The following is a 16470-nucleotide window of genomic DNA, read 5'->3' on the forward strand; positions in this document are numbered from 1 at the left end:
TTGATTTCTAGCAAAGCTCTACTTCCATTGCGATCGTGAGTAATCATCCCACATTGCACATGAAAAATAAATAAAATTTATCTCCATGCAACATATGGCGACATCGGTTGTTGAAAAGTTTGGCACGAAACTTTCCAAATTAAAAGTTAACTCTCGCTGACAAAATATTAAAAATCCTATTTAAGTATCAGTTTCCAGTTAAAACTATCAGTTTGTATCTCGTATAAGTCGCAGAAGTTAACATGGATTCTGGTTAGTTATCATCAAAAGGACACCTCTGTAAATACTGCAGAAAATACTTTGCCTTGAGATAAAAAAAACCACACATCATGAGAGGAGTGAGTGTATTTTGGGTCCATGCTTAAAACCATTTAGTTGTAGTCAGTGTCGGAAATCCTTTGGTCAAAGATATTTCATGAATAAACAACGCAAGACCTGTACAACTAAGCAGAATAAAGATAAAGAGGACGGGTATGCAAAACCAGTCAAGTGGAATGAAAGCAGAATACCTATTAGACGACTATAATGGAGACGAAGATTTAAAAAAAAAACTTTTCTTAAAAATACTATTCCATATTTTGATAATGATTTAAAATTGAAATCTAACGAAGAAGGTAGCATTGACATTGAACATCAAAAGTATTTACACATAATTCTAGTTTCCTCCATGCAATTTTTAACGATAGAGAACAACCTGAAAATGACAATATTGAATACTGCGATGAAACATCTGAAGCTGACGTAAGCGAAGATTGTGATGACACTTCAGAGGCTGACACGATCGAAGACTTATATAAAGCACTGAGACCAAAACGATGGAAACATACTGATAAAGTAAACTATTCGGATAAAGCTTACAATGAAAACTGTGATGATAGTAATTCATAAAAATATTAATACTAAAAATGCAAGGCAAATGACATCAGCAGAAGATGTGGATTACAAATCATGGGAATATTGTAACATATTGGTCGATTATCTGAGAATACTGATTGTTTTGCTAAGGGCAGGAAACTTTTAGCACCTCAACGAAGTAGCCATCATAGTTAAAGAACTGAGGGAAGCTGGCTACACACAATAATTACATGTTTAACTTGCAAGTGAATAAAATTGAAAACGTAATAATTATTTTAATTTTAAAAGTGTTTGTGTTATTTCACAAAATCTAATTTCTCAAAGTCTGGGATCTCAAAATACTTTTTTTTTAACTTTAAGAAATAAAATATTGGCTGTCTGTAAAGTCGGTTTACGGACGATAGTTTAACGTGACAACGTCATAACAAAACATTGATGAAATGATTGCATACTTTATGAATAAAACTGAATCATTTTTATTTTAATAATATTTGAATAAATGAGTACTTTAAATTTTACTAGTAATCAGATTTCTAAAATGTAAGAATAATTAACCTTTATTGCTGAAATTGTTGTAATAAGCAATGAAAACCACATTAACTTTTCACTTCACTTTATAAACAGTCGAGTGGAAGAGAGATAGATGCGGCGCAAGCGTACAATGAGCGTAACATGACACAGCGTAACGGAGCAATTTGCGTAACGGGACACTTTTTCGTGCGTGCAGCCGGCGTTCATCGATTTATTAGACGTTGTCACGTCAAAAAACATCACCAATGAATAAAATGTAGAATAATAATAATTCTTCTGCACTTGAGCACTTGGAGCTTTTGGAGCTGTTGGAGAATTGGAGCACTTAAGCAATTGGAGTTGTTGGAGGTGGTGGAGCTGTTGGAGTTTATTAACCATTTCGCCAATATTAAAAATGATATATGATCTTATATTTATAGAGAGTAAAATATTTTATATTAAAATTTATTAAAACAGACTGTTGTTTTTACTTGAGTATTAGTGGAAATTGTAGTTGTTTTGTCTCGTGTCTTATACTAGTCGCTGCGAGTTTTTATGTCATGTCCATATGCTGGAGTCATCAGTCATCTTCTGAACGCGGTGCAGTAAGGATCGACTCTCTTCAGTACGTTTTATTAAATTTAGTAAGTATTTGAATGTTCGCTTTAATGACTAGTTTGGCATCAGTTGTGCAGATGCTTACGACATCATCAAGGACAGCGGAGACTTCAATGGTATTGGAGAACTCGATGGAATTGACGTCGCCATCAGCGCAGATCCCGTTGGCATCCTTGGTAATAGATGTAGAGAAGATATTAGCAGTTGTTGTTCCATCGGCTGAAGTTTTGATATCAACCCTGGAGACATCAATGTGTAATGGACTTTCATCGCGCAAGTACAAAAAATGCTATGGTACGTAATTCTCTACCACTTAAAATGCTTGCATGATTAAATATGGTGGATATTCGAATAATGCACAAATAAAACTGCTTCAGTGCATCAAATGTGGTAAACTTATTTCACAGTTAGATAGTCTAAATCGGAATTATGGAAACTGCATACAAGATTCTGTTTTTAAAAATAAAACTAGTTGTTTTGAGAAATGTTTCACGCCATTTGCTACGAGTATAAAGGCAAGGTCCAGGTGATGAGAGACTCAGTTTATAAGGCCTAAGCGTCTGTGTTTGATTATATTATTATTTTTAAGAGAATAATAATTTACATTGGAAGTGGCAGGCATAGGAAACGAAACAAAACAACAACACTTTAAACCTCAGAGTTTACACTAAAGACCAACAATTAAGAAAGTCAATGTCTCCCTGAAAACACTTTGAGGACAGTGGATCGTTAACTACAAAATAATAAATTAAAAAATGCAGGTTCGTCTATAGCTGTGCTTATATTCTTTGAGTTTCATAATTAATTGTAACAGTAGAAAATAAAAACATTATTTTGATAATAATCAGTTGGTTTGATAAAGAAGTTATTACTTAAAATTTATAATAGGGCTAATACATTCATACGTGATAATTTTATAATAAGGGTTGGCCTGTAACTATTTAAAACAATAATATAAATTACAAATCAATTCTAAATATTATAAAATAGCCAATTTACATATTCACACTTTCTGGTGTTGCATACAGTTAGTACCTCCAGTTACTGAAAATACCAGAATTAATTATAACAATGAACAAATAGTCAGGCAATTATACAACTTTAGTTATTACATATTTTATCAACTGCTAGAATTCCGTGGTGAACTGGCCCGCTGTGGGTATCGCGGAGATTTTGGAGGTTGTTTTGTCGGGAGTGATAATTTATGATGGAGCCAGGCTACCAGGTGGCGCCTTAGTAGCATTCGGGTATAGAGGACCAGGGGAAACCACAATCTCGGCTCCGTGTCTGGGACCATGTCTGTGAAAAAGCCAAAGCCAAATGTATTAGACTTGCTTCACAGCCAGTCACTAAATAGGCATAAATGTCCACAAAAAAAGGAATAGTCAGGGAAGAGAATGGTTGTCGAAAACTCACCAAAACAGGGTGTTGTAGCTTGATCTCAGGTGAGGTGTCGCCGAGGTGCCCGCGAAATACGGACCGAAACTAGCGTGGTGAATGCGGAAGAAATCATAATTAACATTTCACAAAAATTTATCAAATTATAAAATTCTCTACACTAAAGCAGAGTCTGACTGATAGCTTAATAACAGCTTAGAGAAAGCACCCCTAACGAGGCGACTACATCCTAGTAGTAGTAACAAAGTTGAATTGTGCTCAGGGCCCCTTGAGAAACGATGCCATCAGTAAGAAGTCGCCCCAAGAAGTCCCTGGTATGGCACCTGTGGTAATTAAATCAGCGCTTCACCTTGATAGAAAAGAGGATAGTTCGGTTACAGGGCCGAAAGGTTCCGAAGATGTCCCGAAGGAAGGATCGAGAAATACTGACTTCGATATCTCGATGTTGGTGTTAGTGCCCGATCGCAGCGTGATCTACTGGGGAGTGGCCGAAACAGAAAAAGTCGACTCGCACATATCACACGAGACTACTTCAAAAGCATAGGGCTTATGGAGGAGACTGGTGAAGTGCTCTGGTGGCTCGGAAAAGAACGACAGAAGCATGTTGATTGCGAGAGTCACTAGGTGGCAGGATGTGTTTGGCCAAGTGTCGAAGTAGTTGATCACTCCACCACTAGAGGTCAGAGGTGGTACATTCGAGAACAAGTGTCCAGACCTTGAGACAGGCCGTCGCTAAGCGGGGTTAAGCATCGGTCAATGCTCTGTGTGGTGATTCGTGAAAAAGAGGGAAGGGGGAATGCTGGCTCATGAGAAATGTCTTACCCAGAACCCCCTTAAATGCTCGAGAGCCCTGGAACATTAGAATAGGGCATGACTATAAGTGTTCACCTCAGAAAATTCTGAGAAACTGGCTGCCCGGTGAAGCTGCATATATAGGCTGTCATCATGGCGGCAGGCCACGCTTCAGAAGCCAGAGGTGCACCAAGGCGCGAAAAATACGAGGCAATAGCTAGCCTCGCCAAGATTAAAAAAAATATCAGATATGGTGCTGGGAACGACTCGAGGAACTAGCCGAACAAAAATTAAGTGGGAGGTTACAGTGGTATGAACAAGTTTTAAATTTTATTTATGAAAATCCTTCTAAGATAATAATTTAAAATTCAAATTAAAAAATTGTGCCAAAAATCACTGTTGGCAGCACATAGTCCACCTCTGGCTATAGTGCAATGTTTATCGCCTTGTTTGACTCCTCATCTAACATATTATTCCGGTATGTGGGAATTCTTTAGTACTGGAATGTATCAATACCATTATTAGCGACATTCTTGTTGAAAGATTTATAATTAACATCGCAGACCCGATGGCAGCGTTTCTGACAGTTCCAGAGATCCCGATGGTAATCAGGATGGCGGCGAGGCAGATCCTTTTGACTACATCGTCAACAGTTTTGCCTAATATTTCATCAAAGTAGGAGATTTTAACATCTATAATTTCTTCAGCAACAGAACAATGGATGTCAACAGTGTCAGTAACAAAAAAAAATAATGCTGCATCAATTTTGTTCTATGACCTGACTGTAGAAACTGTGAAAACACAAAAAAAACTTAAAAATTCGTGATTACATAATACCCAATTTTTATAATAACTCTAAACGCTTTTAATATCAGTGTAACAGTTAATCTGGTCAGTTTATAAACTACATACAGTTAAAAAGACACATTAGTAGTTGTGACAGACTGGTTATGCATTTTTTCGAATCAATCTGTTAATTCTGCGACAAGACATTTGTATGCATAAAACATGCAAGGCATCAAAAAATATATATCACTCTCCTTTTAATGAAATTGATAACTTTACACTGTGTAAAAATTGTGGTAATCAACTGTCAAGTGTAACCGCTCTGAATATACATGTCAAGACATAAAAAGTATTTGCATCATAATGTAAGAAGACTTTTATATTGAGAAACGATTCTAATTTCCTTGTTGTTTCTTCTTGTACATAGTAAAGAAGAAATTATGTAATTATTTTTTAATTGGTTGTTTTGTTTCTCATATCTGTCATTTATGAATATTTTTATTTAATGAATGATCTTTACATTAATTTAGGGTTCTTATAAATGTAATCTAAACTTATCGAAACCATCATTATTATAAGAAGCTATTTTTGTTGTAGAAACTTGGAATTTCCATGATTTTCTAGTTATATAATAGCAGATTTTCCATATGACAGTCAAAACGCCCAATGGCTGTCAAAACAATAAGAACTACTGTATTCTATGGGATAAAAATGAAAGTTATATTGTGACAAAACCCTAGGACAGGCTTTGTGTATCTTGGTACCGATTACTGTAATTAATTTAGCGGCAGTGCTCTCAAGCAGGTGATTTGTATTAAGTAGCGCTCCTGATAGCAAGTATTTAAAAATTAAAGATGGTGCTTCTTTCTCGAATATGAGGTGCTATTATTCTTTCTATTTTAGAAAATTTACAAGTCTGAAATTGCATGTAATGTTTATATATATATATATATATATATATATATATCCTTTTTAAATTATAGTCAGATAAATGCCTCAATTGCTGTTCTGTTAAAGGCACATGAGTTCCAAACCAGAGTACAGCTGTCTTGTTTAAAATCACACCGCTTCCAATGTCTTTTTGCATAAAACATTTACATCAAATATGTCGATTAGGACCATAATAATATTGATATGTAATTAATCATGGAACATCTACATAAGACAGAGAGATGTTGGCGCTCTCTAGGAACAAACACTAAAAACATAGTTGATGGAATACAACATGGTGTCCTCCAGCATACAAAATATAGATGGTGGACATGATGTCAGAATAAAAGAGTGGTTGTGTTTTAAGTTTAAAGATGGTGGATGTAGCATTAGTATTCAATGTGGCGGCCATAGCCAAAAGTGAAATGTTTCTTGAATTTAAAATGGAGAAAGTAATAAATATTTCATTGATAACGACATAATATGTCAGAAAATTCTAGAAAAGATAATGGTGGAATGAAAATACATACATATGCAATTGGGATTGAACCCTCTTTTCTTTATTTACCCAGTGCTCTTAGCCATGAGGCCCTGTCGCTCCGATGTCCCCATTTGTGTGTATATAGATACACCATATATGCAATGTGGTAGAACTCTTGCTATGACTAGTGACCGAGGCTACCCATCCCGAAATAGTCACCTCCTCGGCCCCTTACCTCACTCAGCTAACTAGACTGTGTCCTTAGCCCTATATACTTTTTTCAGCACTGCTGTTATCTACAACATCATACTGGGACCCCTCAATCACTTAGTTAATTTGTGGTCTGGTTGAGGCCTATCAAACACTTCTAGCTGTCCAGGCTTGTAACTGGAGTTGTGTCGCCATTCAATGCGTTGAACAATTAGAGAGCTAGGAAACCCTTAGAGTCTGCTGCAAGCGATCCGAGCAACACCATAAAGTATGTCTCATATACAATCAGATCCAGTGCCATAGAGGAAACCTCGATGGGGATCCTTTTACTTTCACGGATTCTTTCCGTACTTCTTCCAACTTTGGTGTCTGTATTGGGCATAGAATGTTCGCCAACAACTCGCTAACCAGCCTTTTTCGGAGTCACACATCTGGATCAACCTCTCCTCCTCAGATGAATCTCCGATCCGCCGTACCTCGGCCCAGACGTTCCCGGACTCCTCTGACGGCGACCACGAAAGCTGTGGCTAGAACGATCTCACTAAGCCGTGACAAGAAACTGGAAGGCCTCGGAGTTTCCTCATTACCTCCCCCATACCCTGGGCAGAGCTCAGATGATTTAAAGCCCATTAATCCCATGTGTCCCTGACCATGCCAGCAGCATTATCAGTCATTATCATTTCCATGGGCCTTGTCTTATTTCACTTTGGGACCCAGACACCTAGGCGTGGCAGTCGATCCCCCAGAAAGGTTTCAGTTCCATCTGCTGTTGCCCGCATATTCAGCCTATTAAACATTTCTGGTCCCAGCCAGGCAATTGAGGATGGCATGAGGCAGAGTTACACCAGGAAAAGTCCTCTTTATTTAGAGACGCAGCTACAATCATAGGCCGAGGATACCCATCTCAGCTTGCGACCACCAAGCCCTCCAACAGCGGTGCCACGAGGAGGCAGAGGATTACCATTGGTGGGGAGAGGCTATGGGGAAACAAAATGGTGGATCCAAGATGGCAGATCCAAAAGGGCCGAGAGGGTTAAGCTCAAGGTCAAAGGTCAAGGAAACGGTCATCCAAGATGGCCATTATTATGTCACAATCTAACATGGCGGCTAACACAACCTTGAACCTGTGCCAGTACCTACATTTATATACTACTATGGTGTCCTGACGAGTACCACATTGTGGCGAAAGGAGCATCACCCTTTTTACTGTACCATAAAATTTCCCGTACAGATCAATGTTCTATATTTGATATGTCATAGTGAACATTTAGATTTAATTATAACCTTATAATATATGAGTAAAGATTATTTTAGTGAATAAACTCTACATCTCTTTATTTTAATGTAATGGAACAGAACCTTGCTTTTTTTCTAAAAAAAGTATTATATGAGTAATCTTATATGTTAAGTTTATTAAATATTTTTGAGGCATTTTAATATTAAATGTTACGTCCAGTATTGATATAAATAAAAACTTACATATCCGAGTTTCTTTAAACCCACTATAATAGGCACTGCCGTGAGGGTTATTCTGATATTAAAAGGAAGTTTAATTATAGAAAACAGCATAGCTCCACTACCTCTAAAGAGTTTCTACTGCATCGAATTTATTTTATTGCATCTTAAATTGTTAAGGAATGTGTTATTTTATTTCATACGTTTTATAACATGTATTCCGAAAATTAGTTCAGATATTGGCTTTCAAGGACACATATTTCTATAAAGAAATAACTTTATATAATTTTCCTTTTTTTTAAATATTACATCTACTAACAAATTCTCTGTACATGGTGTAACTAAAAAACGGTTGTGCACATAAAACAAAATTGTAACGAAATCATTTCTCTGTTTCATATTATTATTATGTATTTTGGGTATCTAAAAATTAATATGTAACATATTTTCTTTAAAATATTTTCTATAATAGAATATTATCTGAAAATTCAAAATATTCTCCATTTAAACCGCCATGTCATCTCAAAATTACTAAAAATCAATATTTTTTCACCTGATGTTGAAAAGGTTCAGCATTTTTACGTACTTATAAAAAATACTTTCACATTATTTCACAATGAGTTAAATGATATCCCACAGCCCGCGAATCTTGTACCATCGAATTGTTCCAGGATATGTTTTTGTGTAACTTACATATTTAAAAAGTAACCAAGAATTAAAATCATATACATTTACAGAATGGTTATTCAAACAAAATTTGCTTGGAAATGTTTTGCAAACAAGAAAAGAAATTATTTAAGTTAACAAAAATTATCAATACATTTGCTTTAATTTCAAAGCAATTGTGCCTCAAAACTTTAAAATAATTGGCACAAATTTATTTTTGACCTAAAACTTCTAATACCAACTATGTTATCCCATTATTCTTCCTAATCAAATACTTGCTACTAGAGTCCCCCTACGTTTTCCCAGCTCCGCAAACCAAAAGCATAGTGTGATTTCGCCAGCGAAGTATAAGACATAATTTTTCTTCCCGCCTCAGGCCACGAACGCGATAATTAACAGTGTCCGGCTTCGTCACCGAGAGTGCTTTTCGCAGGGTCCTCCCGGGTTAGCCATCTTCCCAGAGCTCAGATTAACGTAGGAGCTCTCGACATGCTCAATTCCAATGTTCCAAGGGAATGAATCGGCGTCAGTTCAAATACATTTCTCAGGAGCTAGCAGAACGCCCTCTTCATCTTCCAGGAACTTCACCGAGAGCACTGACCAGACTTTAACCTCGGCACTCGGCAAGCTGAAATCAAAGACATCTCGGTTGTGGGCGAAAGTCTGCTTTCGCCATTTTGTGTTTAAGGCGCCAACTACTTTACTTATAAGCGAGGTCTATAACGACCGCCACTAAACCTCTCTCTATTTTACTTTCAGCCCGACAGAGCGCATACCAGTTGGGCCCATAAGGTCCAGGCTTAACCTAGTCCTTCTTGCAGGACTTTTCTGAACTAACACCGAGTCTGTTTCGCCTGTGCCCCGACAGAGAGCACTGCTTACGGAGCGCGACAAGTTACCTCCGGTGCCCCTTAAGTTAGGCTACTAGCAATCTTTTTTTATTTTTTAATCGGCGGGGCGATCTCTCGATCACCACCTCTAGCCAATCAGATGCCAGTTTCCCCACTTCCTAGGCCTCCGGGCTCCTAGCGCGAGTTTTTAACAACATGCAGCCCAAAGGGACTATTGATTCGTCCTCCTACCGTCAACATTGTCGTTTCTTTCTGGCGCTTCTCACCCGCGACCCCTTTCGCGCAGCAGTCTCACATCGAATAGCTTAAGGGATATGATTCCAGGGAGACTGGGAGTGATCCTTAATTTATTTATTTTCTATATTGAGAGTCACGTTAGTACTGATTAATAGGTAATCTTGAAGCATTTCTCGTGTGTGGCTACCGCGAGCGCTAGTGCATCTCCAGAAGAAGTGATTATCATGATTCTATCCCCAGAATGGTAAGTGAGAAATTCTACTCCTTTTCGCCTATAGCTGACTTTCTACTTAACTTTTGCCCTGATTTCATTATCACTGTTTCTTTTTACCTTTATTTCTATTCTTGACTCTGGACCTCTTTTTTGGTTTCGTTCCAGTGGGGTCCAAGAGATAATCCGAGTTATGGTCCAAGAGATCGGGTTTTTCTTCGGCTCAAGTTTTTTGCTGAATTCAGCTTAATTTACATCCTCTTACTTCATGAATGAACATTAATTCCCCGCGTCTTTACAGTGGCCAACCTTTGAGCCATCACCTCTTCTCCTTGTTCCTGGTCACTGCCAGTGAGCCGTCAACGATATCAGTTGTTGTTTAATCAGTAATATTTACGTAAATCATACATACATCTATCAAACATGTTAGTTTTACTGTGAAATCTTGATTATGACATGTCTAATTTAATCAAAGGAAAAAGTTAAATTTGTATTTCAGGTATAATTAATAATCTATTTGTAATCGATAAGTTTGTACGACCGTGGCGCCAGTAACTTTGCTCTTTGTAATTTTGTAATTCTTGAAATTATCAAAAAAATATGAAAACTCTTATTTACAAAAAAGAGTAAGCTTTGAATAAACGTCCTCATTTTTAGTTTTTTTGAAATACGATCCATTTTATACTTTTTCTTGTGAGAAGTAAGTTTACTTTTTTTTTAATGTTTCTCCCTTGTGTACCTCTTAATATACTGGAGTGTCACTCGCACATTTAAAGCAGTTTCCAGTATTTATAAACAAATAAAAATAAAGCTCTCTTTCACTACACAAGGGCAGTAACAAAATATTTTTGGTATTTGAAATTTTAACCACAATTTTTGTACGCTCGATTATAGTAGGTAACATGCAGCTTGCGACAACATAAGCATACTCATGTTTACTTCAAAAGCCAAGCACTCGCAATCGGACCTCGGGAGCGTAGTGTCACATGGGCGCGGTTGCAGGACGAGGTGACTGCCAGGGCCAAGCAGGGTATCACGACGGCGAGTGTCACAAGGAGCTTGCCGGCGTACATTTCATCCATTATTCACCACTGTGGAGAAAATAAATATTGGGATTTACTTCAAGTAGTGCCAGGAAAATATCGTGTTCTCGATGACCTCTAGGAGAGACGCCACAATCATATACATATTCGGCAACCGGGTTTATTGGTTATATTCCAGGGTATTTTCACTATCATAAAGTTTCATTTTGCACACAAATGTGTGTGTTATGTACCTAATGTTTACGAAAATGACTATATTAAGTTTAATTTTGTTATATGTGAGACCCGTGTACTATGTTGCTTGTGATTTTAAAATTATTTGGGAGAAGGTTTGCTTTAAGCTTAGACTCCTTCAGATAAACTGTTGTCCAATCACTGAAGCAGTATGAAGGTAGATGTGTTTTGATTCAAGCACATTTTAAATGAATCCGATAATTTTTCTTATCTCTAATCTCTAATTGCGAGCGTGTAAATTCCTATCGTCAGCTCTTGAGTTCGTCGCTCCGGAGAGAGATCAGTTGCCTCGTCCCGCATGTTTAATCATCAGCCGTTTGTTTGCCACAGGAAGCGCTGAATATCAGCGTGTGCGCGGATTGGAGGGTATATTCTACAAGGACGTCACTGCAGGTAGTGGACGAAGAAATTTTGTACCACGGGCGAGGATATAGTGTTTTTAATTTTAATTTTTTTTAGCGAAAACGGGGTTAGAATAATAATACCGGCATCGCGAGATTGTTGTTAAGAGACACATTTAAGACAGACTCTAGTGGAACTTTGTTAGAGACTAACGTGCAGAGCAGGTTTCATACCCAATAGTCAGGATGTACTGAACTTTGATCGCGAATGCTGGAGGTCTCCGATTCTAAGCTAGAGAGACAATGTGTTAAAAGCAGATCAGTGTTAAAGGAATAAATAGAGCGATCAATGAACCGAAAAAGCATGGAATTGTATTTAAGTGCACCTTCTGTTCGGACTTTGTGACTTATGTCCTTGTTGTGTGAAGTGTTACATGTGCCCCTTTTGCGTGTCGTAAAAACAGTTCGACAAGATGGCGGGCCGCATGCAGTCGGGTCGTTTGTTTTGTCTTTGGCTATCGTTTCGTTGTCATAATTGTATTCACTAAATCAGACTTTTAATATATTTATGGCCCTCCGGAAGAAGTTCGTTGAAACAAAGAACATTTGGTCCACACGGGCCGGATATTTACCAGTAATCGTGCGTGTATTTGTGTCGTGTCTCGTGACGCTCATCTATTGTGACAGCGTTTTTTTTTTATCTCATGTTGTCGCAGTGTTGGTGAATACTTTATTTGTCAAACTTTCATTCCCTTTATTTCTGTTTTGTGCATTAAACGGAAAAATGAATGAAAAGACAGAAGTGTTAAAGATTCGTCTCGAGCGTGGGGAAAACAGGTTATGTCGTGCCGATGCACTTGTCGATAAAGTGATGAGTGACGATACGCAACATGAGTTGTTTATCGCAACGTGTCGTGATCTGTCACAATTGCGTACTTGTTTTGAAGACGATCACTTTTCTTTGGAAATGTTGCTCAAAGATGACCCGGATTTCAACAAAAAACAGCACAGTGATCGCCTAAATGCTTTCGACGACACGTATTATCGTGTTCAGGCAATATACATTGCCACATGCAACAAGAATAAATTGCATGACGGCACGAAAGCACCAACTTCGCACAACCCATCTCAAGTAACTCTTCCAGCTATAAAACTACCACATTTCTCAGGAAATCCAACAGAGTGGCTTAATTTTTCTAACCTCTTTACCACATTGGTGGTAAACAATGCTCACTTGAACGATATTGAAAGGTTATCATACCTTAAAACATCACTGTCACCAGAATCACTCTCTCTTATCCAATCCCTGCCATTGATCAATAAGAACTTCAAAGTAGCTTGGAATTTGATTGAACAGAGATACAAAAATCTCAGGCTTATTGTATCACACCACATTGATGCAATTATGCAGACATCTACAGTGTCTCTTGCTCATCCTGCTTCATTAAATGTCTTGGTGTCAGTGTTAAATGAACATATGGCTGCATTGCGTACTATGAAACTAGCAGTAGATTCTTGGGACCCACTCTTGCTACATTTTTTGGAAAGGAAGCTAGATTACCATTTACGTCAACAATGGGAACTACATATTTCTGTGAGTGACACAGAAATGCCTACATTTGCTCAGTTTTTAGCCTTCCTTGAAAGTCATCGTCGGGCTTCGGAGGCAATGTCTGGAGCCTCCAGTAAGTCAGGGTCTCGAGTAAGGCAGGCACACTATAGCACTGTAACTCAGTCTCGCTCTCAACACACTTCACTGTTTGTTGGAAACACATTTGATTCTGCTGTAAAGTGCAGTGTTTGTGACAGTGACCACCCACTTTACAAATGTCCACAGTTTGTACAATGCAAGCCAGAAGACCGCTACCAGATTGTCTAGAAACTTAACCTTTGTTTAAACTGCCTGGGAGCATCTCATCAAATGAAACAGTGTTGGTCAAAAACCAGCTGTCACTCATGCAAGAGTAGACATCACTCGCTTTTGCACTTCACTGAAGCCAACACGCATACACTTTTGAAAGAAGAAGCAACTTCATTTCAGCATTCTCCACCTGAATCTGCAGCAACAAAACCTACACCAGCTGTTGCATTGGCTACAGCTCAGAGACCTGGTCAATCAGAACCCAGAAACGTGTTATTATCCACTGCCTTGGTGAATGTACAAGACAGTGTCGGTGGCTACCAGAATTTTCGAGCAGTCTTAGACTCAGCCAGTCAGTCGAGCTTCATAACTGAACATTGTGCCCAGCTTTTGGGGTTGACTCGTCAGAAGGCGTTCTTACCAATTTATGGACTATCACAAGCTCCCTTACACACAGCAAAGGGATTAGTTAAATGCTGCATTAAACCAGTTGGCAAAACAAACCCACAACTGCCACTTGCTGCATATGTTGTACCGAAAATAACTGCAGATTTGCCCACATTTCCTGTACATTCTGACATGTGGGATCATGTACTTCATTTGAATTTGGCTGACCCGACATTTGCTACTTCAAGTTCTATTGATATTTTGATTGGAGCAGACTTGTTTCCATATATACTCACGAGGTACAAGCTAGTAAAAAATGTGGATTCACCGGTCGCACTGGATACAGTTTTTGGTTGGATTCTTATGGGTAAAGTGCCCAGTCCCATTGTACCAACCAACCATAGTGTCACTCTCTTCGTATCGACTATGTGCCCTCCGCCATCTCTGGAAACTGTGGTTGAAAGGTTTTGGGAAATAGAGGACTTCCCCACTTGTGCACATCTATCGCCAGAAGATGAAGCCTGTGAGGCTTTCTTTAAAACCACTCACCATCGAGAACCTTCTGGACGTTACGTAGTTTTCCTTCCATTCCATTCACCTAAACCAATACTAGGAGACTCAAGAGCACACGCTGTTCGCTGTCTAGAGGCCTTGGAGCGCCGTCTGGTCAAGCAACCTGGACTGCGTACCGAGTACCAGGCCTTCATGGAGGACTACTTGCGGAGTGGTCACATGGAGGTAATGGCCAACCCATTGCATGACTTTGAGTCAGCCTATTATCTTCCTCATCATGGAGTTATCAAGGCAGAAAGCACCACCACCAAGCTTCGCGTTGTCTTCAATGCTTCTGCTAAGACCCAGCGAGACGTGAGTCTAAATGACCTGCTGATGACCGGACCCAAATTACAGACAGATGTTCGAGAAATTCTGCTTCGGGTTCGTGTACACAAAGTTGTATTTACTGCAGACATCAAACAAATGTATCGGCAAATAATGGTGGACAAGGAGCATCAAGAATACCAGCGAATTGTGTGGCGTTGTTCTCCAACCGATCCTATAGTGGACTATCGTTTGCAGACTGTTACTTACGGAGTTTCATCTGCCCCTTATCTAGCAATTCGCACCTTGCATCAGCTGGCCCAAGATGAGCAATGTATTTTCCCTCAAGCAGCTCATGTTTTGAAGTCTGATTTCTATGTGGATGATGTTGTCACAGGGGCCAATAGTGTTGAAGAAGCCATTGCTCTTCAAAAGGAACTTATTGCTTTGTTTGCAGCTGGTGGCTTCCATCTCAGGAAGTTTGCAAGCACTCATAGTGAAGTGCTTGAATGGCTGTCCCCAGACCAGCTGCAATCCCCAGCATCTATGTCTTTTGACAAAGAACAGCCAGCTGTGGTGAAAGTTCTTGGTGTACAGTGGAACCCTAGCTCAGACTGTTTTTCTTATCAGATGACTCCATTAAACAGCTCAAGCACCAAGAGGGCAATTCTTTCAAATATCGCCAGGATCTTTGATCCCCTTGGATGGCTGATGCCTATCCTCTTGTATGACAAGTCTCTTGTACAGCTGTTGTGGCTCACTGGAGCAGAATGGGATGAACAGCTTCCTCCAGAGGTCTTATGCAGGTGGTGTGATATTAAGTCTGAACTGTCTTTGTTGTCACAACTTCGACTGCCTCGGTGTGTATCAGGCTCAGTAAAAGCTGTTCATGAACTGCACGGGTTTTGCGACAGTTCAGAGGTTGGCTATGCGTGTGTCATCTATCTCAGATCAATGTTTTCAGATGGTGGAATCAAGATCTCACTATTGATGGCAAAATCAAGAGTAGCACCGGTGAAAAGAATCTCTTTGCCTCGCCTTGAGTTGTGTGCAGCTGTGATGTTAGCCAAGCTAATCAGTTTCGTGACCAATGTATACAAGGAGGTGCTGGACATCATGCAAGTGTATGCATGGTCAGACTCAAAAATTGTTCTTCATTGGATTGCATCATCACCCCACCAATGGGAAACATTTGTGGCAAATCGTGTCAGCATCATACAGGACTTAACTGAAAAGGAATTCTGGAGACATGTTCGCACTGAAAACAACCCAGCAGATTGTGCATCCCGTGGCTTGTTGCCCTCACAACTTATTGATCATCCTCTGTGGTGGTCTGGAGCCCCATGGCTTAGACAGCCTCACAGCCAGTGGCCAAACGATACCCTGGGTAGTGTGGTAATTGATGATGCCATTGCATGTGAAGAAAAACTTACAGCAATAAGTTGTGTGACAGAGGTATCCCTAGAATTTGTTGCCAGATTCTCTTCCTTCAGCAAGCTGCAGCATGTTGTTGCTTACTGCCTTCGGTTTGGAGACAACTGTCGTCAACCTAAGGAAAGGCGTTCTCTGGGACCGTTGACAACTATGGAACTGCAAAAGGGCTTGGAAGTTTGCATCAGACATGCCCAACAATGCTTTGCAGCTGATAAGGTTAACCCTTTCAGACCCGAATTATTGTACATGCTTGTAAAAAATATTTTATTATATTTTTAGGTTCTGTAGGGTTTTATAAACAAGTTCTGCTATACACAATTTTTTTTAAACTTTTTATATAAAAATTACAGC

General features: G+C 39.0%; 1 protein-coding gene across 1 annotated transcript; it reads left to right on the forward strand.

The window, feature by feature from the left end:
* Positions 1–14292: 14292 nt before the first annotated feature.
* Positions 14293–16264, forward strand: LOC134535345 (uncharacterized). Its single transcript, XM_063374415.1, has 2 exons — positions 14293–15301; positions 16164–16264. The coding sequence occupies exons 1-2, from the start codon at positions 14293–14295 to the stop codon at positions 16262–16264; spliced, it is 1110 nt and encodes a 369-aa protein (XP_063230485.1).
* The last annotated feature ends 206 nt before the right edge of the window (positions 16265–16470 follow it).

This window comes from Bacillus rossius, chromosome 8 (assembly GCF_032445375.1).
Source record: "Bacillus rossius redtenbacheri isolate Brsri chromosome 8, Brsri_v3, whole genome shotgun sequence".
Lineage (NCBI taxonomy): Eukaryota > Metazoa > Arthropoda > Insecta > Phasmatodea > Bacillidae > Bacillus > Bacillus rossius.